A 21,917-nucleotide genomic window follows, 5' to 3' on the forward strand; every position below is an offset into this window, starting at 1 on the left:
CCTGCCAGGTTGCAATTGGCAAGATTCCATTCAAAAAGCTTTCAACCGAGATCTCGTAGCTTCAATTGGGTGCAGATGAGCATAACTCTGAGAGCGCGCAGGCGATGACATATGCGAATAGTAGGCTGAAACTTGCAGGTTTTCAACTGAGCAAGGGCCATCGCGATTTTGTCTTGGCCGAAGCTGAGAGTCCCACTTCTCGTTCTCATCCCACACGCCCGAAAGGTTTGATGTCTGATTCGCTGACTGCGTTTGGGAATGAAAGTGAGGTGAACGCGTTCTGCGGCGGACTTGACATCGGCGTTTCGGGAAACGCTGACTGGTCATCCAAGTTCACGAAGCTGTGACTTCTTGAACTTTGATCCTTGGCCGTTTTCTTCACTTTGGCGTGGCTCGGGTTTGAGAGCTTGCGGTCAATGTCATAGTCTTTGCTACCTATTTGTTTGTCACCTGCACTCCTCTCTATCTCCTCATTTCCCAACGGGGATACAGTAACGCCAGCTTTAGCCATCTATAGGAAAGATAATGAGACGATTGCAGGGTCAGAACGCGGGGAAGAGGTGGGCCGACGAGGTCAGTGAGGAATTTTGGCCAACGCCACAACAGTGCTAGCACCGGGGTACAGCCATCAAGAGAAAGGTTTAGAGACTCCCCTCAAGCCTTACTTAATTCTTGTTCTGTTACTCTTTGCAGAGAGTGAATACTCTCACTTCCAGCTTTCTCACTTGTGGTAAAAGGGTTTGGTAGATACTGAAACAGGACCCGCAATGCTGGCAAGCTACCGCAAATGATAGCAACGTTGACCTCGATGCCACTCCAGCTGATGATGTCTGAGTTGTCCCCTATCGGAGAAAATTGGTCAGCACCCACTGCCGCTCATGGGTAGTCGTATTTCCTTAGGGTGGTGACTCACATGTTGGGTCGAAGCTATATGCAAAAGAGACCAGGTACTTTAGTCGAACGATGCTTGCAATGCACCCACTGAGTGCCTCATTAGTATCTCCAATCGAGCCAGCAGCGGATTTCTTACAAGGAGCCGAGACAGAACATAAGGACTAGGCCCAGCTTCTTCTTCAGGCCAAGCTGTAAATGTAGAAGCTCTGGGATCGGCATAATAAGTAATACCACATCCTCGGTAATACTAGCGGCAGCACCCGCATACCCGATAGCCGTCAGGTTAAGACACTTTCCTTGAGCCGACTTATCCCAGATCGCAGTAATCGGGACGCATTGAAACGAGATTAGGAAGACGATAACAAGACCGCGGACGATAAGCAGACCGATAACGGCCTTCGTAACCAGCTGGAATCGTTGTTTGGGGAAAATTCGGATGTAAAAACAGCAGATTGCGATTTTTGCGGTAACACTGGTGAGGTTTAGCTTAGAAATGCTCCCGACTAGGCTTTGGAAACTGACTTCAAAAGAACATAAAAAATTTGCATAACGTAGAACGACTTGTGATACAGGTTAGATGCTTCATCGTCAAGGAACACTTTGCAAAGGACTTTTTACCTGTAGAAGCGTCTTTGCTGAATCGGGGTTGATGGCCCAGTAATGCTTCCCAAACCCCAGAGCAACGACTGCAGAGTAATGTCAGCATACAACTCTCCCTACTGCCTTGAGGCGAAATCGTAGGTGTCTTACTGGCCAAACCACATGCTGAAAGAACACCAAGTAAGACCTGAGATTGTTAGCCCTTAGGAAAGAGTCATTAGATAGGAGTACCGACGAACATACCAAGGCCAGTAATGTGACATAGTCGTCCCACCACAACTGACGGGCAACGATCCAACGAGCGAAACATCTTAATAATACAATGACCGATGTGATAGAAGGTAGCGCGATAGCATATAGAGGAGCATTTCCCTTTTGGTTATTATTTGGGTATTCATAACACAGAATCTGGGACTTTCGTGAAGCCTCTGGACAAGCTGAATGTTAGTATAGAGCTCATAGTGTCGGGTAGCGGTATGTGCTCACCGACTTGATCAGGAAAGTCACAGGATAGCTGTACACAAGTAGAGACTCGAAGTTGGATTTCGTCGTTCGTACAGGCGCATTTCGCAATTCCGTTAAGTTGGCATCTTCCGGATGAGAGTGGCTCGGAGAAGCATGACGTCTAAGGCGATTTGTATAAGGGTTTGTTGAAGTGGGATTCAGGTTGGACTGGTGTTGAAGTCCACGACAAGGCACTATGTACCAAATCAAGGGAATCATTACGTACCGAGCATTTTGGCGTTGTAGCGAGCCACTGGGTGAGTGCCGTTGAATTTATATCAAAAATTGACTCTGCCCCTGCCACTATCGCAAAAGCCGCCAAGATACCTGTCCTCAACAGCATAGATTTCATCGTCGCGATCAAGCTGTACCAGTCGGCTGTTTGGGTGACTGTGAACTCAAAATCGGCAGCCAAGGCAAAGTCTTTCGTGGGGGAAAGCAACTTCGGGGAGTAGGAAAACAAAACGAGACCTGAGAGCTTTCGCGGCAAGATCCCGACAAATTGAATATGGAATTCGTTCTACCTAAGGAGTCGTTCTGCAGTGCGGCCCCCAAGGTCCGCGGAACCGCTCTCTTCAAGAGGTTCACACGACTGGTCGCCTCGCAGGTTAGGTTAGGGGGGCATTCGACGGTGCTTCGAGTAGTGTATCTGCATGCAAGAGCAATGGCGCTAACTGTGAAACACTCACAGTGGCTAACCTACCACGTGCCCCATACTCTAGCTTACCATCGCCAGCCGACACCCCGTTCATCTGTTACCCTAGTCTGATAACGACAGCTGCTCCGCTGGGCTAGGCGTGGTCGACAAGGGCAGGCACGCAGGATCGAGCGGAAACTCATTCCTGAGAATCCATCTTGTCTACCACAGTAATGCGGTAGGGCTGAGGTGTGGACGAACTGGCAGGGATGCTGCGCTTTTGTCATCTTGAAGCAGAGTTTCGCAAACGGAACACGACGCTAGCAGCGTTCGGTATCTCCTCCGCCAGCATGGAATTCAACAAAGAGAGAATTGAGCCACGGTGTTCCGATCTTTGATTCGAGATGTTCAACTAAACAAGTCGTCTCGTATTCAGTCACGCCATCGTCCATGCGAAGCCTTCATTATCGGACGGGGGCTTGGCAAGAGTTTAAAAACGACATCCACAGGGCATTGAGAAGATAAAGCAAGCCACACGTGCGTGGCTGCCGTTGATGGCCGGAGAACACGAGGCAAAATCATGGTAATCGTCTTCGCCGAGGAGACACCGTACCTAGTGCACCCTAAAAGAACCTTATATAGCCTTACACTGCTCTAGCAAGTTAGTATAAGGAATGAAGCCCGCAGAGGAGTGTGATCAAACTGGCAATAGTGCATAAGGTCTATGCTAGTGAGCTACTTTTGAGGGGCCGCTATAAGGCCAGCGTTCCTGAATTGGTCCGAGCCATCTCATTTTGGGGGGGAACGGGAGAGTGGAGAGGCCACGCTGAGCTGTTTCTAGTACCTTACATACGCCCGATTTGCTGATCTTTGCTATGAATCGAAGTCTATATTATAGAAAGAAATGTTTATTGGTTCAAAACACTTGAAGATAACGGAAGTGCGTCTGAGCGCAAACACGAGTCTTGTAAGTTCCGATACGGCGTGGCTCTCCGAGTAAGACACGAGCCGGCCTTACCTAGAGGACCCGGAAGCCCCTGACCTTTAGGTTGGACGAATGCCGCTATGTGGAAGTTAGCACCTAATCAAATCGCAACCTCCCAGTCCTTGCCGAGCTCCCGTACTTTGGGACTGGTTCCTGCTATCACGAATACGTCAAGGGGAACCAACTGTAGTACAAAGTAAAAGCGGACTTTGAGCTTTTTTTCTTTCTTCTATTCTTTTGGAGATGAGAAGCTTTAACGAGAACGGGGTCTAGGAATTGAGTGAGGTGTATGGACCATAGCCTCACGGGACACAATTCCGGCATTGTACAAGTTATAGCGAGCCTTATTCTCTAGACGTCCGATTACCAGTTTCAGAAGACCCGTTATGAGACTCGAAGTGACAATTGCTTCGAGAGATCAAGCATTGGAGGAAGGTTCGTTGCCTTGGTCCCAAGTGTTATAGCACTACCTAGACCCAAGCCTCAGCGAATGCTGCGAATGACTAGTTTCTTCGTTCCTGTCAGGAAAGGGCCACTAGCCACTCAACGTCAGACTTGATATGCAAGAATTGACTTACGAATCGTCATGTTCCTGTACAGAATCTCCAAGGGAACCAGGCTGGTAGGTCGAACTTACCCAAAAACCCCATGCACCAACACCGCGTACGTCATTGCACACAATACGGAGTTTGGGAGACAGAGGAATCCCGAAGTAGTCGCCTAAAAACTCCGTAGGGATATATTTCCTGAGATCGGCAAAAGCAGAAAGTTATTGTGAAGGACTATAGTGCTAATTTCGTTTATATTGACCCGTACCGAGTGAAGCATGACTGGCTGAGTGCACTGGCCCAAACTCTCTTCTCGTCAACGCAGATCCTCCAGCGGGTTCGCAGCACGGAGTAGGCGGACTACGCAGCTGTCCGTTACCGATTTGCCTGACTCGAAGGCATATTAAGTGCCCGTGGGATAGTTCGTATTTTGAATTCCTTACTCATTAACGGGGATAAAGTCTGATGGACTGATATAAACATGAGGTTGAAGTCCCTGAGTAGGTGAATTGGCCAGAGTCCTTCTCGTCATACTTTGCCACCAATTACCCACGATCCTTTCGGTATACAACTCTCTAAACATGCGTGCCACACTTGTTTTCGCGGCTGCGTCCTTCGCGACCGGTGCTATCGCAGCTAGGTCCATGGGCTACTGCCAAAACTTGGCAGGCGACGGCGGGGACATCGGAAAGACGAGGTTCTGCTGCGACTCGCAGTTCGACTTCCGCTTTTCCGAGGTAAGTTTTACAACGACCGGAACAAACAAAACCTGAGAATGCAAATGCTGACGTGGGGGAATGAACAGTCTGGCATATGTAACATCCCTGCGGACTCCTGCGGTGGCATCAGCACGTGCTGCGGGACTGGTTTCTACGTCTTCAACACTTGTCCCGACACGTTTCCTTGTGCGAACAGCGCGGTGGACAAGGTTTGTCCCAAGAATCAGTCGTGATCCATGGTAATGGGCTAGCGGGACTGAAGATGAATATGCTTCATATTGGCCATGCTACGTTGTCATGACGCGCAGCTCGTTCGTGATGTCGTGACGACCGATCAGTTCAGCCTATGACGGCTCACCAAGGAGCATGTGGTGCAGCTTCTGAAAGAACATATCAATAGCACGCTAAAAGAACATCATCCAATTATAGTGACTAGTCACCTAAGTTAAATCAATAATCTCTGGCCCTGCTTTTCGTTTCGTCCCAGCAATAGGTGGCGGAGGCCGACTTGGCCCAGAAGCCGCAACCAGGCCCATCCCGTTCAGACCCGAGGGCGGTGATCGCGACGGCGATCCCGCATTGCCCGTCGTCGGCGCAAAAGCCCTGGTTGTTGCTCGTACTCCTGCAGTCACCCGTGCCGGCCCGTTCATCGGCTGGGGACCATTCATCGGTTGAGCGCCGCTCATAGGCGGAGGAACGGACGATGGTCCGGCTATTGGCCTATTGTAATGTGACGGCGGCGGGCCGCAGGCAGACCCAGTCATCGGCTGATGTCTGTCCGTGGGCGGCGGAACCCACGCGGGCCCAACTGCCGGCACAATGGTATGTCCCGGCGGTACATAACCTGCCGCAGCGGCCCCTGGAGCTGGAACCGGAGCAGGAACGTAAGCTGCAGCTGGTGCCGCAACCGGAGCCGGGGCTGACATTTGTGCCGGAGCTGGGATCGGTGCCGGCGGATACGTTACACCGCCCCGCCCTGGCACAAGATTCACCGGCCGCTGCCACAATGCTGTCGCAATAGCAGGATAATCCTCACCCAGCAATACACCCAACTTGGTCTGATCAAAAGCCTTGAAGGCTTCCTCTGCCTCCTTGGCCCTCACCTGCTGCTTCGCAACATCCGTCTGCCCCACCTTGTTAATAACCATCGTGGGGCCTCCAGGCGCAAACCGCTCAGTCTCATGCGTGACCCGGATGTCGTGCTCCTCGATCACCCTGTGCATGTGGTGTCGCTGCTTCTTGGCGCCAATGATCAGGCGGAGTGACGTCTGCGCCGGGTTCGCGAGGAAGTTGTCCAGTTTGCTGCAATCGCCGCAGGTGCAGAATTGCACGAGGTACATGCCGCTCCCCAGCTGACCGGACGACGGGCGGACGGGTCTCGAGCCGACGTAGTTATCGCGGTAGGCTTCGAGGACGGCGGCGAAGAGTTGCTGGTAGCGCGGGGTGTCGAGCGGCGTCTTGGTGGCTTCCAGGACGGCGAAGAGTTCGTGCAGGAGCGGGATCCAGAGGACGGGGAAGTCAAGGGCGTGCATGTTGGGGGCGTGGCTGACGATTTTGAGAGCCAGTGGCAGGACTAGGTCTTCTTGCGGAGGGGAGGATGCCAGCTTGGTGAGGCCGGAAAAGAGGTCTGCCAGGGCGACGTGATTCAAGGCGAGGCGGTGGTCGGGGGGGGACGGCGCCGTCTGGCCGTATGTGAACCTCGCCGCCTTATGGGTTGGGTCGTCTTCCCTGGGCCCGTGGACCCTTTCGAGATCGAGCATAGAGATGAGGTCTTTGGCGAGCTTCTTGTACAAGTTGACGGCCAGAGTCACCGGAAAGGCCTTTCGTCTAGCGCATGAGAGCAGTGCTGATAGGACCTCTAGTGCAAAAGCGGGCGTCCGTACAAGTAGCTCCTCGATCAAGGGCATCGCCCTGCAAGTAAGAGTTAGTCGTATGTACGCCTAGCTGTGATTAGGGTTTCTTGGGAGAGACTTACTCAGAGGAAAGCCAACCAAAGTCAGCATACTTCTCAGCGCTCGTCACTAAAGCCAGTCCATCTTGACGGACGAAGATCGCGGTATCGGCAATGTCCTTGAGGCCTTTGGTGAGCGTTGCTCGTGCCCACTCCCGAATCTCGTCAGACAGGGGCTGATCGGTTGGGACAAAGGCCTCAACCGCCTCGAAGATCTCGAAGAAATACCGACCCCTGGATACTGTGAAAGTCAAGCTAGAACATCGATAACGCGGTTAGGACGCGAACCTGAAAGAATGGGCTGGATATCGGGGAGAGAACGCACCCGTTTTTGATCTGAGAGAAGTCCGCTTTGCCCTGCGAGACCTCTGCGTGAAGTAATTGATAGTAGCCCGCGGGCAGTGGCCCGTCCAGCCCCTTTTCAGCCTTTTTCTTGCTGACTTTCTCGAAAAAGTCCCAATCCTTCATAGCCAAAGCAGATCGCAACACTTTGCACAGGATCTCGTCTTCAGCCTTTTGGGTGCGCCTGCCTGGACGAGGGACCGACGTATCCCATACGTCTTTAAGTGTCTCAAATGACGACTTGCTGTTCGACGAGGCCTTGAGGATCGAATCTGTGAGATAATCGACCAGTACAGCGCTGTCCTGGTAGTGATCCCGTCCCGACCTTGTACTGGCTTTGAGGAATGAAGGGATCCTGTCTCGGCGAATGATGAGCGCGGCCTGAGTCCAACATTAGCTAGAAGCCGCGAAGGGAAAGGGGAACAAAAAGCTCACTGTTACGCAATACCGGTGGCTAACTGTTGGTCCCTGTAGTTCATCTCTGTCAACATGACAAACGTATCTGCCACTCCTCTGGATCGAAGACCTACCCAGCTGTGGTATTCCTCATACTCTTCCTTTCGTTCAACGCCTTCAAAGAACTCGCTAGCATCAAGCACATTCTTCCAATCCAACGCGATATCACGGAGTATCGGGCGCCCGCTCAAGTCCACAAGCACCTTGACAGACAACGACTCGTCCGTCACATCCTCAATGTCATGAGACATGCCCGCCTCATTTGGATCTTCCTCGAACCCGTCCGAGCTGGATGCATAATCCTCATACGGCACACCGCACGAATCGTATCCATCCATTCCATCAAAATCATTAAAACGATCAGCCAGCCGCTTCCGCTTCCCACGCCGGCTCCGTCTATTTTCCGAATACCGCGAACTGCCCTCGTACACTGCCGGGCCCATCTCCATCTTCTCCGTCAGCGCCAGGAGCACGTCAAACTCGAGCCCCGCAGAGAGCTCCTGCAGCGTCTGCACGACAGCCGCGTCGCGCCCCTTGAGCGCCTTCATCGAGATGCCGGGCTCGGTGTACTCGTAAGCCAGGCCGTAGTAGACGTGATCGACACCGCCTTGCTCGGGTTTCTCCAGCCACCGCCGGAGCGTGTGCCTCAGCGCCCCGGTCTCTTGCCTCCGCAGCGTCGCAGAGGGCCGCTGCTGTGAGGCCGTCGCCGCCGAATCGATGGTGAGGTTGTAAGTGAGTACCACGCGGTAGCCCTCCGTGACGGGCAGGACCTCGTGGTGGACGTCCGAGTACCAGCACGCAAAGGACTGGTCGACTCCCGAGGTCTGGAACGTCTTCGTCTCGCCGCAGTGCTTGACGACTACGTCGCCTCCCCCGTGGCTGCAGGGAAGGCAGATGACGAGCGTGCCGAACATGCCGGGGTATTTCTCAGTGCTGATAACCCGTGTAGTCTCAGCCATCTAATTCATCTTCACGCACCATAAAGGACAACACACTAAAGACTGACTTACTCGGTATGAGCCTTGGATACGGCCCCCTTTTCGTAAATCAAAAGCTTATACAGCTCCGCCGTCACATGCGACGTGACGCCCAAATCCTTTGCTACGACAGCACATATCTTTTGCAAGTCCGCCGGCCAGCGCGGACTCCGGAGCTCGAACTGCGAGGGATTCAGCTTCCACGTGTTGCGTGCAGCAGTGTCGACAATGGTCTCACTACCCTTACCAAACGGAGCACGAGTGGCTTTTTCGATCAGTTGCCGCACCGTCGGCTCCGGCAGCGGCAGGGTAACGGGTCCGACATCATGGACGGCGAGGTCAAGGTCCACGCGCTTCAGAGGGTGGAACGAGGCAAAGGTGCCCTGTGTCTGGATGCCGGCAAGCGCCTCGGTGAGGTCATCTTCAAAGGAGCGCTTCCAGTCCTCTGAGAGTGCGCTACTGGCTACAGATGCTGTGTCATCATCGTTTCCGTGGCTGGCTGCGGTGTCCCCGGTTCCACTGGGCCCGGCCGGGACCTCGTTGTCGCTGGTGTTGGGCTCAGTGGCGGTCGTCTGAGCTGTGATAGCTTCACTCGCCTGGAGCTCCTTTTCAGTCTTAAGTATCGAGTCAACTGTGGGAGCTTGGGAATCCATCACGGTGTCTGATATAGCAAAGGTTTGGTCACATAGAAAGGGTTCCCAGCATCAATCTTCATCCCATTAACTTAATTGCACCAAGACGCGACGCGTTAAGGGGAATATAAATAGTGGAGAATCCTTGTACCATCCCTGTTGAGCAAGTACACATGAGGGGGGTTCAACGTCAAGTTTCCCAGAGTTGTCTCTGCTCGGAGACTTCTAGGTCGCCGGATGGAGAAATTACTATCAATTCATGATATTAATCTGATTTAAATTGTATCTATCGAGATGAATCAATGCATTCCTCGAATTAATATTCCATTATTCTGTCATACTTGTTAAAAAGGAGAAACGAACTTGTCCGTTTGGGGGATACCATCTCTAACGGTCGTGGAGAGATACTTCTACCTCTCCTCCCAGTACATCAACCTACCCCCACTGTTTCCCGCAGCCAAGGTAGGTACCTAAGGTAGTGTCCCGGCTCCCACGTTTTCTCGCGTTCTCCTTGGTCTGTGCGGAACATTCCTCGGTGAAAGTGTGGCGTTAGCTCTCGTGGGTGAGGCAGGCGTGGCAGGAAGGTGTCCAACGTTCGATGACTACCCTTCAACCTGCCCTAAAGCTGCCATTAACACAGAGAATGGAGGACATATGCCTCACCAAAAGTACGCTGTAGAACATCTCAGAATCTGGTTTCCCAAGGATTTCACTGTCTTTTGGTCAATCACATGTGTTTACATCGGCAGCGTCGTTTCCGTGTGGAAGAAGACTTCTTCTCCTCAACTCAGTGTCATGGACCCCATGTCCGATCGATCTGCGCCAAAGAAACACGGAGCGATGGTCAATTTTGAAACAAACATGTTCGTATTCATCGATATTGTTCAGACAGGTTCTGCTTGCTATCCCTACCTAGTCTAATCGAAAACCTAATGAACCTATTGCATCACTCCTGTTCCCGATGATACTATCCCATTCAGCTGTGTACCAGAACTACAGCTTTCCCCAAATGATTCCCAATCATGGACAATTTCAAGTGGGTATTCCAAACTCCGTTCGGCGCAAAATCAAAACCAAGTTTCAAGCAGACGTTTCCCCAAGAATGACGTATACTGTGTTACCGCCCGTTCCAAGAATTGGGAAATGAACAAAGCCTCGAAAAAAAGAACCCCCCCTCTTGTTTCGATATCGGGTATAAGAAATGTCATTGGCCGGTTTATCCGTGTTTCATCAGGCCGTTGTGTTTTTTTACCACTGGGTATATCCGAGGTTGTGTATGTGTTCGTGTCAAAGGAAAACGACCGGAATAATTCGCATTTCTGTAAAATCCGTAAATCGCGAGTTTCATGCCGAGACGATCGGTGTTGCTAGCCTGATCGTGAAATGCGTATGCTGCAAGACTGTACATAGAGAACTTTGTAGACAAAACCAGCGCCAGCTTGCGCAAGTTGGCGAGAATCGGTTGATGTCGTATTGGACGCTCAAAAAAGAGCAATTATGTATGAGGGGACTGGCCACCTCGAGAAGTGAAATGATGGGTCAGCTACTGCATTTGGTACGCCACCGAAAAAAGACTCAACCCCAGATTGGTGCGTTGCGGTACGCCGGCGAGTTGTAGCTGTGGAGGACTCTATAGGGCTGGTCACCGTTTGCGTGCACACTACGGCTCCGGCTGCGGCTTCTGGAAAGACCCGGCTGAACGGCGTCGGGGGAGTAGTACTGCTGCTGTTCCCATTGCTGCTGTTGGATGTTTAAGAGCTGCTGCTGGTAGTAACTGCCGCTTTGACTCGGGCTCTGGTTGATAACTGAATGTCCGCGTGCAACAGGTCCCCGGTACTGCGAGTAACTGTCGTAGCTTGATCGATGACGGAGTTGTCGCTGCTGCTGATGTGCCATTGGGTTGGTGGAGGCGCTGCGTGTAACTGGCTGGCCAAACTCGGGAAAAGAACCATTGGTAGGGCGCCACTTGTCCTCAGTCGTCAAGCGACGCCTGGCGTATTGCTTCTCGAGCATCGTCATGCCCCTGCGAGGGCTCATTGGCGGAATGGGCGGCACAGCAAGAGCGTCATCGAGTGATGCCCCCATCAACGCCGATGGGTAGCTGTGGATGGTCTCGCGGCTGTTCTGCCTCGACAAGGTTTGTCTTCGGCTGGCCTCGCTGGACGAGGATGACTGGGGGCGCACTGGCACTGGCTTTCGGGGACTCTTGGTGCTACTGCGGGTATGCAGACTGACGGGCGGAGAAGTCTTCCTCTTCACTGACACCTCGGGAACCTGCAGACTCTGAGACGCGAATTCGGAGTGGCGGCTTGTCGGAGGCAGAGGCTCGGTGGGACGAAATCGTAGCCCAATCTCACGTTCCATGTGCGCCGGCATTGTCAGAGTACGACTGTGTTGGGTCTGAACAGGCTGTTCACGAGGTAGCGCCATGAAAGCTTGGTCGAAAGCACTCTTGCCGACGCTCTCGCCGACATTGTCGATGGCCGTGATGTTCGACTCGAAGCCGACCTGGATCTCGTCGGCTCTGGCTTCGCCGATAAACTCGGCCTTGCTCGCAACGCCAGAAGGCACTGGCTTGCGGTGGATAGAGCGCCGCGGCATGACAGAAGCCGCAGCTTGAGCGAACGAGGCTGGCATAGTCTGAAAGGAACGGCGGTAGGGTGACTTGGGCTTCTCAGAGGGTCCAGGCGTCTCTGCTATCACCTCGCTCACAACCTGAGTGGCATCGACCAGGAGCGCAGAGCTGCGCTTGTCGTCGGCATGGCCGGCATCGAAGCTTCCGACACTGAAAATGGTCTTGAGAGTCTCTTTACTGGCCTGCGCACGAAGAGTCAATCGCTTGGTTGTGATAGGAAACCGACCAGAGTGCTCCTCAAGCTTTGACTGAACATCCTGGGGTACCGAGGGTATCTCTTCGTCAGACGGATGCGTTGCGTGAACGGTCGGGGGTCCTCGCATCCCAGAGCCGCTGAGAAGTCTTTGCAACTTGCCAGGTTTCTGCAAGCCGTTGCCAATGCTCAAGGAGGAATTTGACTTTTCGGAAGCAGCTCCGGGAGAACGAATGGCGGCCGGAGAAGCGGGGCCTTGTTTGGCCGATTGAGTGCTGTCAATTAACGCTGGGGCCGGAGATTTCCGGTCCTTGCGGAAGGAATGACCGGCGCTGAGGTTGAAGAAGAACTTGGGCGATGTGACCGTCATTGTGTTGTTAGTCGGAGAGACAAGAAAATCGTCCTTCGGGGGCAGAGACGAAGAAACTGAGGCGCCAAGTTGTGAAGGATCAACAGGGCGGATGTCAGTCTTAAGAACACTGACTTGCAGCCTGTTGCCGCTGACGGCTACAGTTGGGGATGCGGCTGAGTCTGACAGTTCATCGCCCGAATCCTCCGATGCGGCACGGCCAGCTGGACGGCTGCCTGCAGACGGTTGCTTGGCATGAAACGACCTCAGCGAGACATTAGAACTGTAGCCGGAATCGGCCTTGGACAGCGGTTTGGGCTGGTGCTCAGTGGTCGGGCTAGCAACGACTCCACTGTCGGCGCGTGCAATTGCTCGGGAATGTTTCTGAGACTGATCCGCTTTCAGTCGCTCGAAACTTGGTTTTGCGTTCGGGTCATTTCTGACCGTCAGGACCTCGACAGAGTACTCCATTTGCACATCTTCATCTTCTTCCGCAAAAAGGTCGTCTTCCATTGCTGTGTGCTTGGATGATATTTTCAACTCTGGACTGAGTGGCCTATATTTGAGTCAGCGTGAGCCGTCTCATGGTGCCTTACACAACATGGCGCCGTCTGCACGAATTGGCAAGGGAGACTACTAACGAAGTTGACCGCCGCCTCTGCGATTCTGCCTTTAAAACCGAAGTCTTGATCGGACTGAGTGTCTGCGAAGTAGCACTGGCTTGCACTGTCGAGACCGTGATTTCGATGTCCTTGCTCTCAAAGCCCGTCCCACCCGATCCGTTCTCGTGACTGAAATACTCCTCAACAGCAACCATTTGCGACTTTTCTGCTATGCTGACCTGAACTGCTGGCTCAAAATCCGGACTTGGAAGCGGGCTGGCCTCTCCATTCGTGATCCGCAGCGAGCCAAACTTCATAGCACCTAGCGGCCGGTAATCCATATCAGAAGGGGTCAAGGCTCTTTCGACAGGTTCCGCCACTGGTTCACACAGATATTCGGGCTCCGAGGCGAATCGCTCAGCGACGTATTCTTCCAACGTCGGGATCGGATATGCGCTCGAGTCGACCGATAATGAGTTCATTCGCGAACGCCCTCCTGCTGGCGTTGTAGGCATGCTGTGCCGCACACTCGACCGTCTAGATGAAGCATATTCTGACGGCATTCGGGTCGCAAGACCTGGAGTTTGGATCATGGAACGTCGCCGTACGGGTGCATACAGTGCCAAATCTGAGTTGGCTCGGGGTAGAGGCAGCTGAGCGCTGACTGATTGTGCAAGGACTGGCTGGTGCGGATGCGAACTTTTCCAAGTATTCGGTGACACCTCGAACTTGCTTTCAGACACCATCGAGTTCTCTTCGCATGCGGTGAGATCTTCGTTGAGGTTCAGGAGCCTTCTCGATTCGTATGACATGAGATTGTAGTTGATGGACTGACGATTCCCGGGAACATGCCAGCTAAAGCCGCCGTTAGTCAGTATTTGCGAAGAAATGCTTGGGAGTTGACCATACCTCTCAACTTGCAACTGCCTGGAAATGTCCATTTCCTGCTGACTCTCCCAGGTCATTGAATTTGCCCTCGACATTCTGTCTGGAACAGGCGGGCTCAGCACCATGCTTTCCCTACGGTTTTGTTTCCTGGGCTCTTGAGAGCTCTTTGATCTGAACAAGCTTGCCCTGCGCTTCCAATCCCTCACAGGTTTCACTTCTGGGTCCGCCATGGAAGCGGTGCTGGGTGCTCGGGCGACTGCACCAAGCTGAGATCCGGCGGTTGCAGAAATAGGTGACGGTGCAGGCGAATTTTGCCCAGGCAGAAGTCGCGAATTCGATCGAGAGGGTGGCAGACTGGCGGATGCAGCACGTTGTATGCTTAGTTGGCTGGGGCCCGGTAATTGGGGTGTGGGAGAGGCATGATTGCCGACTCTAGGTTTCGATAACTTGTGAGGTGACTTTCTGCTGCTGCTTCCACCTGGCACATGTGAATCATGATGCGTCTCGGTAGACTGTGCATTGCCCATCTTGACGTTTAAAAGGTGGAATTTTGAGACGATTCCCTAGTCCTCAACCAGATGACAAAAAGTCTGCAATCTAGTAAAAGTAGAGAAAATCGCCTCGAAGTGGTACGGGTTGCGGATGGCAGTGCTCGAAACGGCCAGCCGATAGAATTTGGTTACGATGACACTGTTGAAACTGCCATGCCGCGCGAGTTGTTCTGAAATTATCAACGTTACTTCGTGGGTGGTGGATTGTAGGTTGAGCGATCCTCGAGTACTATCTGCGGTAGTGAGAATGGCGAGATGGTCTGATATTTGTCGACCCTTTGTGAGCTGCGCCCTGAACGATGCTCCTTTCCAAGTAGATAGACTGTGAGGCGACAATGGGGGCAGGCGCAACCAGTGAAAGGAAGAAGGAAAGGGGGAGGGAGGCTCGAGGAGTCTAGTTGATCACCGCCGGAGACCAGCACGAAGAGAGAAAGGCGGTGGTAGAAGGTGGGATAGGCGCAATTAAAGAAGAGGTGGCATGGGTCTGAGCATTTACCACCGGACCAGACCGAGCGAAGCGTCTATCGATTTTGCCAACTCCACATAAGGGAATGCCTGGTCTGTTAACAGAGTCAGTTGCCAGGGTCAGTGGCGAGTTGTGCAGGATTATACAGCAGCGGCAGGCATTCATATGCGGGAACAGGTGTCTCTGTCTGGGGAGTATTGGACGGACAGCGACGGTCAAGGGCCGGTGCGAGTGCAGCAGGAATGGGCCTCAGATGGCATCTGAGAGATGGACATGGACACCGACAGGAAACCAGGAGGTGGAACTGACGGTGACGACGTACATGGTTTGAGACGCGCAAGGTGGGTTGGGGCACGGCGGAAAAGGGTAGAGTACCGCCTGCGGCAGCGAATGGGCAGGGCTGTTCCAAGTTCCAAGACTGGCTCGTTGTTGGCCCATGCAGGGCTGTAGTGGCATGCGTCTTGGCCGGCGGAACGTGGATGAAGAGGTGCGTTGGTGTGGTAGGGTAGGGTAGGGAGGGAGAAAGAGTGCCAAGTAGTGTCGGACGGCTATCCGCAAGGGTGTAGCGGCATCAAGTTGCATCGAGGACCCAGCAAAGGCGGAGGCGAGACACAAGAGACCAAGAGGACGAGACGGTGATTGGCAATGTTGGATGGCTGAGGTAAGGTGAAGGTTAAGGTGAGAACAAGGCCAGCAAAACAAGTCCAAAGGTACCGTGTACCGGCGACAGTTCTTCTTGTGGGCGCGGCCCGGTTCAAGATGGTGGATGGCCCATGGTGGATGGACATCCAGACGGGATGGATGATGATTAGTTATGGTATTTCGTCTGATTGATGCCATTTTGCGGTCTGGCCGGGGCCTGGGTATTACAACCTTGGCGGAGACGAGACTAAAGATTGCCCTTGTCCTGCGCTTGAAAAGACTCCACGACGGGGCGTCCAGCCTCTATCCACAAGCCCCCAATCTTTGAATGGTGGTTTGTGCAACCAGCAAAACGTTTACCAGTCCGGCGTCTTGCAGACTGCGACTGCAACTGCAGCAGGTATCCGTATTCCGTACCTGTTATCTGGGGTCAGCCACGGCCGTCCGTCCAGTCCGGTCCATGTACAAGTTGTCTTTGTGTGGCTGCTGAAAGGCTTCTGCGCAGCTGGCTGTGCGCAGGCGCATTATTGGCAAATACCTACGGATTACGGACACTCATTGCCCCTCTCTAGCCCCTCCGCTCCGGACAAAAGCTGCAATAATGGTCTACTGAAATGATCCGATACAATCGGGTTGACCAAGCGAAGCCAGGGTGGGGTTAGATTAGGAGCGTCCGAGATGTACATAGCAGGCGGACGGGCAGACGGGCAGAGTGCAGACGGGATATGAGGTGAGAATGATGCGAGGGGACTGGCAAGGCGTCATTCCATGTCTTTGATGCGCTAGGGCGGGTAGGTAACTCAAGAAGCAAAAGCTCAGCTGGAGGGAGTGTCAGTGTAAGTGAACCGAGAGAGGACGACAGGAGAGAGGAAGAGAGAGAGAGAAACGGAGAACCAACACGGCAAGAGGGAGTGTGGCACTTGTGGCTCGGACGCCAGTGGACGATGCATCCGGCAAAGTTGATTGGAGTTTAATCGACGACGTGACGCCTGGATCGGGGTTCTGTCTTGGTTCACCGATGACTATCCGTATATCCGTGGTGTACTCCGTACCCAAAGCCGTCAAGGTTGTCGTCAATAAAGCTCTAGAATGGAGGTGATGTAAGGTAGTTTGCACCGTAAGCTTTAGCCATTGCTGCAGAGACCCTGATTCTTCGGAGTTGGCATCTCTTGGTCGTCATCATCATTTCAGTTCAGCTTAGCTTGGTGGTTGCTGATGAGCTGTACGTTTGAGACGATGGAAGGCAGGAAACTAGCACTTGAAATGCATGGTGGCTTGCACTTGCCCGTCTTTGGCGTCGTCAAGCAGCTCGGGATCCCAGAACCGGGTCGACCCCGCTTGCCCGCTTCGCACGCCATGAGGTCCAAGGTTCTCTTTCCCTCAGAGTCCCAATCTCAAGGTCTTGATCCGCTTGGATGGGGGAATTTGGGGGCGTCAGACTCGCTCTGAACGGCGTCTTGAACTTGTTTTAGCGGGAAGCCAATCGCTCAGGCTCCAAAGCTGTCTCTCGTGGATTCCCGTCCGCTAGGGACCCGGAAGGACGTCTTGTCACGTAGTGGCGGTCCAGCCGGCATCAATATAGGTCGTGATCTCTCGTGGCCGTGTCCTAATCTTGTCCAGTAGGCAAGCTGTGAAGGCGCGAGCTAGGCCATCTGCGTCGTTATCTGAGCTGAGGTATATGCCGGCTGGTGTTCTAGATGGGCCTTGTTACTTGAAGAGGGCGCAAAACAAGGCCCAAGTGCCGGATATGTACCTCCGCCATACTGGGTGGCCCTGCAGCCATGCCGCCATTCTGGGATTTGTCTTTTCGACTTTCGGTCAATGTTCCCATGAGGAAGCCGCATCTGAACAAGTAGAGCAAAGTACGGACATGGAGCAATAAAACAAGATGGTCGAAAAGGTTGGTAAGTGAATGCGGAGAAGAGCTCTTTCCCCCGCTTACATGGGCACATTCGCAGATTCTAGATCAAGCCACCACGTTGCGACGCTCCTGCCTCCCTCGTGAGGTACCTATCTTGTTACTGCTCCTTCCTGCTCCTGGTTTTGTGCGTGCCGCCTTCCTCTTGCCGGCGCTTCGTGTGTCGTGCGGCGTGCTATGTCCACGTTGCTGAGGCAGGTGCTTCTGAACGTAACCTCAACCTCCTACTCCTCCTTCCTTGCGTACCTTGCCATCGAGTTCCTGCCTCGCCCAGATTGCTGTTGATTCTGGTTCGCTTGTCCAGACAGGCAGGCACCTCATGCCCTCTCGATCTCCTTCCAAGGCCAAACATGATGCCCAGCCTACCTTAATCCATTGCATCCATCGTATTTCAGTGAGGCACCTCAGCTATTCCTCCGATGCCGACTCGCTTCCAAGTTCCGTCCTTCATCATCACATTACATGAGAACCGCCTGAATCGGGACATCACTGTCTCTCTGCCTTGATCCAGCATACCAATACCAGATCTTGCGTTGGCTGGTCCGGTCACTTGCCATCTCTCCGTGGCCTCGTTTTCGTACGGGGTACGGGGTTGCGACGCCAACCTCTTACAATGGCCAGGTGCCAACAAGGATGTTTCCCCTCTCCCATGGAGAGGCAGAGACCGGAAGGAAGACACAGTCGCTGCTACGGATACCTACTCGCTCCTCTTGACGACCTTTGCGTGCCCGTGGACCAGCACGACAAGTCAAGCGTTCATCTCTGCTTGTCCCATCTCGGCCGCAGTCCGGGTTGTCTCTGTTGCGCGGCATGCATCTCCCTCTCAACCACAATCGAGCCCAAACCAACCTTGACGAATTCCTTACGCAGCACTAGTGTAAGCAGTAATGTGGCAGCATCCGTCACCTTTCCGTCGTGCGGTGTGCCATATCCCTCGTCTGAGGCTCAGATCTTCTCAGAAAGTGTGCCCGTTTCAGATTGTGCCACTTGACTTGATGGGTCAATCGGAAGTTTGCAAAGACCAGCATATCCTCATCAATGATCCCCGGCTTGCCCGCAACTCAGGCAACATGCTTGGTCAGGCCAGCACCAGTCCCCAACATCCCCGATGCAGTTCGTGCATGCGAAGGGATGCCCGTCGTCGATCATCGGCTGCCAACAGCCACTCTTTCAACGTCGGACAACGCTATCTGAGACCACCCACTCCCCGAAACCGGCTCGTCAGAGTCGTCACTCTCGCTCTAGTGTCGCTTGTTGCGATAGCACTCAAAACTTGAGGAATTAGGTGTCGACATTCAGACGAGGGTCAAGCAGCGTATTCGTTTCCTGCATCGAAGCACTCTATTTGGCACGCCATTATCCTGCTGTTCTGCTCAGATGACCGAGACATTCGCACTTTGTCTTTCATTTCCGGCAACTCCCAAGACACCGACACAAGATACATCATCAGCCGTCCTGCGATACGGCCCGCGAGACGAATGCTCTGGTATGGAGAATCTGCTCCCCGCCCAAGATAGCCTCACCAGACACCAAGGGCGGGCAATCTCCCCCACTTTGAATTAGCTCTGTCGCCCTGACAAACAAGGTTCAGGGGCCTGCGAAATTGCCCTTCCTACTCCGGCTGCTTCCTCATTTAGAGCACCAAAGACCGAGAGACAAAAGAGAAAAGACGACTCATCAATCTTTCATCATACACAGCTCATTTTCCGAAGCTGCAATATGCCTCGCCGGTTTCCAGTGGTACCGGTCCTCCACACCAAACGGAGATGGTCAACGAAGGATGCTCCGGCCCATTTTGTAAACCACGTGTTGGGAACGTCATGTAGACACAGATGCCCTGTTTTCGGGCTCGGCTGCCCACGCTGAATTGCGAAGTGGCCCGCTAGCTGACACGGGCAACGGTCATGATCGAGATTGGTCATTCTCGTTCTGCAATGGCTGCACAAGAGTACGGAGTACGAATGCTCCCATCACCTATTTTCCGAATGGCCGGGTTGACAGCAAGGGTGACGGGTCACGTCTTTGCGGACAAAATACTAGTGGCGTTGCACGGTTGTAATCGCCAAAAGTGCGCGCATTTCTTTCCATCTAGGCGCCGTAATTGTATCCTAGCATGCCTGGCCTTGCCTAGCCAGGAGTATCCGTACCAGCCTCGGACATGGAAGGAAACGAGACACACGTTGCTGCTATGCACTGCAACTCCCCCGCTCGCAATCCATCGTCCGTACCAGCGTCGACCGGTAATTGTGCCGCTCGACTCGCTCTGGATTTGGTACCAAACGTTAACAGCACATACTCCCCGAGACACGCCACCAATTCTTTCTCGTTCGGCCGACGCAGCAGACGGGTGTTCCCTAGGATCTCTCACAGTCCAAGGACCATACCAGTTCGCGTGGGAGCGATCGATGCCCACCAGCGAAGTATCGACTACCTCGCCAGCTCACCTGGCTTAAGCGATGGGCGGTGTTTCCGCCGTTCAAACTTATCACGTCTGCTATCGACCCGAACCCCACCTGCCCGCAGCACCACTGAGACTTCTAGATTGGACTACGGATTCTTCCCGACGACGTTTATCTGCGCCATCCTTGTCTATGGACTGTCTATTTTGCCCGCTGGTGGAGGATGTTATGTAAGAATGAGTTCTTGTGTGAACGAACTCTACGGTGTACATGATCAAATGCCATTCACCGTCTGATACTGCCCGCTCACGCGTGGGACTCCTCCCCGTTGGACCCAGCTAATGCAGTTTCTTCAAACACCCGATTGTTACCTGTCGAATCACAAGGAGTCGGAGCCACTATGATGATCAAGCAGCACCGACGGGGTATGTTCCTCTTCGGAGCAGCTTCGGAGCAGACTGCAGATGTCGGCACGGCAAGCTCCATAAAATAAGGCCCGATGATCATGCAACCTGAAAAATGCCCGCGCCGCGAGCCGTCGCTGTTTGGGCGAGATTGTTCCCCGCGCCTCTCTATCCCCTTCAAGAGATTGAATTACAACGTAGGCACCTCAAAATTGACCTGCGCACGACATATGTCGCTACTCGGGAAGAAAGAAAACATGGCTATATGACCAAACTCAACCTCATGCGAAACTTGCACAAGCGTGGTCCACGTCACAGAGTACGCGACTCATCGCACGCACTCCTTCACAACCCAGACATGATCAAAGGATTGGACCTTTCCATGGTTTTCCCCCCTTCCGCCAGCGAGTGAGCGAAGTCGAGCAACATCTCGCAGACTACTAAACCACGGTCGTCTGGTCTCGAGTCAAGCCTTGCAGGAGGTCGGTAATGATTCGAAGCTTCTCTGGGGCCTCTAGGACTAGGAGCCATCGTCCAAACCCATGCCTGGAGCCAGACAGTTGCTGTCGCAAATACTGCTGCCAACCGCCGGGAAGAAGGCCATGAGATGAAGGTAGACGGACGAAATTCGGGCGTCCAAGCGCTCACAGACAGCCTGAAGATGCGGACTGCTGGGCTACAGAGCTTTGATCGCTCGCCTACTATCCAAGCGGGAACAGACTCTACGAGATAGCCTCGATTGGTTTGAGCTTGTCATCCATCAGTGAAGCGGGAGATCTAGCAGAGAACAAGCACGCTTCCGTCGACCCCAGCCAAGTTTTCTCAAGCGGCGTGTAATCGATAGCATTGTTGCCTAGCCTCCTGGTCACGTATCTTGCTTCAGAAACCATGGCCTCTTTCGGAGGACACATTGAGGACGCCGATACTGAAGCTCGACAGTATGCACCATTTTTTACAAGCATGCAGGTATACCTACCCAAAACTCGAGTCAGCTGTTGCATTGAACAGACGAAGCTGCCTCGTGGCCAAGGTGGTTGGGCAGGTTCCATGGCCTTCCGGAACGTTTTGATCGCCATGCTCCTGAACGAGTCGGGGCGGTCCTCAAGGCCCTGGTGCACGGGCAAAGGATTTCTCCATGTTTCAAAGTCGTTTCCCTCACGGCGAGAGGACAAATTCTATTATTCTGCCCTGGTCCAAAACACAAGCACTAGTTCCACTGCGGGTTGAGGTTGGCGCTTTCACGGAGTTGGTCTTCTGATCCTGTTCGATGGGGTTTGGGCAAATCGGCTGGGGAGCGCATTGTATACGCTTGAGGATCCATTTTCTTCCAGACTTAACTGTTGGACAACGAAGGCTGACCATCGCAGATATAGTCGAGATCTATTACGCCAAGGGCGCCTGGCTGCTTCATTACCAGAGAGAACATGTGTGAAGGTGTCTCATAGGGCACCAGACCGTCAAATAAGGGGACCAAAGCTCTGACCGGGTGTTCGGAGGTCCAAGTCGGGCATGAATCTCACCTGAGGGGGTTTTCAAAGTCAAATCGGACAATTTCACGTTTGATGTCGATACCAGGTATCTGGACTTTGGCGGGAAGCTCCATCTATCCCACCACAGGTTAACGG

The 21,917-nt window shown here is 53.3% G+C and overlaps 4 protein-coding genes across 4 annotated transcripts; 1 reads left to right on the top strand and 3 right to left on the bottom strand.

Moving 5' to 3' along the window:
• Positions 1–654: 654 nt before the first annotated feature.
• Positions 655–2,341, bottom strand: HER10_EVM0010985 (uncharacterized protein; the record flags this gene model as incomplete). Its single annotated transcript, XM_035480428.1, has 9 exons — positions 655–842; positions 914–981; positions 1,031–1,366; positions 1,417–1,454; positions 1,513–1,580; positions 1,645–1,681; positions 1,738–1,922; positions 1,981–2,119; positions 2,225–2,341. 9 exons carry the CDS (start codon positions 2,339–2,341, stop codon positions 655–657), a joined length of 1,176 nt encoding a protein of 391 aa, XP_035333317.1.
• A 1,402-nt stretch (positions 2,342–3,743) lies between these two features.
• HER10_EVM0012915 (uncharacterized protein) lies at positions 3,744–5,292 on the top strand. Its single transcript, XM_035483196.1, has 2 exons — positions 3,744–4,905; positions 4,974–5,292. Exons 1-2 carry the CDS (start codon positions 4,750–4,752, stop codon positions 5,118–5,120), a joined length of 303 nt encoding a protein of 100 aa, XP_035333565.1. The 5' UTR covers positions 3,744–4,749; the 3' UTR covers positions 5,121–5,292.
• A 35-nt stretch (positions 5,293–5,327) lies between these two features.
• Positions 5,328–9,037, bottom strand: HER10_EVM0011073 (2OG-Fe(II)oxygenase superfamily protein; the record flags this gene model as incomplete). Its single annotated transcript, XM_035480515.1, has 5 exons — positions 7,711–9,037; positions 7,616–7,648; positions 7,164–7,561; positions 6,863–7,093; positions 5,328–6,798 (listed from the first exon to the last, which is right to left on the bottom strand). Exons 1-5 carry the CDS (start codon positions 8,593–8,595, stop codon positions 5,328–5,330), a joined length of 3,018 nt encoding a protein of 1,005 aa, XP_035333335.1. The 5' UTR covers positions 8,596–9,037.
• Positions 9,038–10,117: 1,080 nt separating this feature from the next.
• HER10_EVM0013392 (uncharacterized protein) lies at positions 10,118–15,666 on the bottom strand. Its single transcript, XM_035482753.1, has 3 exons — positions 13,934–15,666; positions 13,064–13,879; positions 10,118–12,978 (listed from the first exon to the last, which is right to left on the bottom strand). The coding sequence occupies exons 1-3, from the start codon at positions 14,437–14,439 to the stop codon at positions 10,821–10,823; spliced, it is 3,480 nt and encodes a 1,159-aa protein (XP_035333615.1). The 5' UTR covers positions 14,440–15,666; the 3' UTR covers positions 10,118–10,820.
• Between the last annotated feature and the right edge of the window lie 6,251 nt (positions 15,667–21,917).

Source organism: Colletotrichum scovillei (assembly GCF_011075155.1).
Source record: "Colletotrichum scovillei strain TJNH1 chromosome Unknown Contig00006, whole genome shotgun sequence".
NCBI classification, from domain to species: Eukaryota; Fungi; Ascomycota; class Sordariomycetes; order Glomerellales; family Glomerellaceae; genus Colletotrichum; species Colletotrichum scovillei.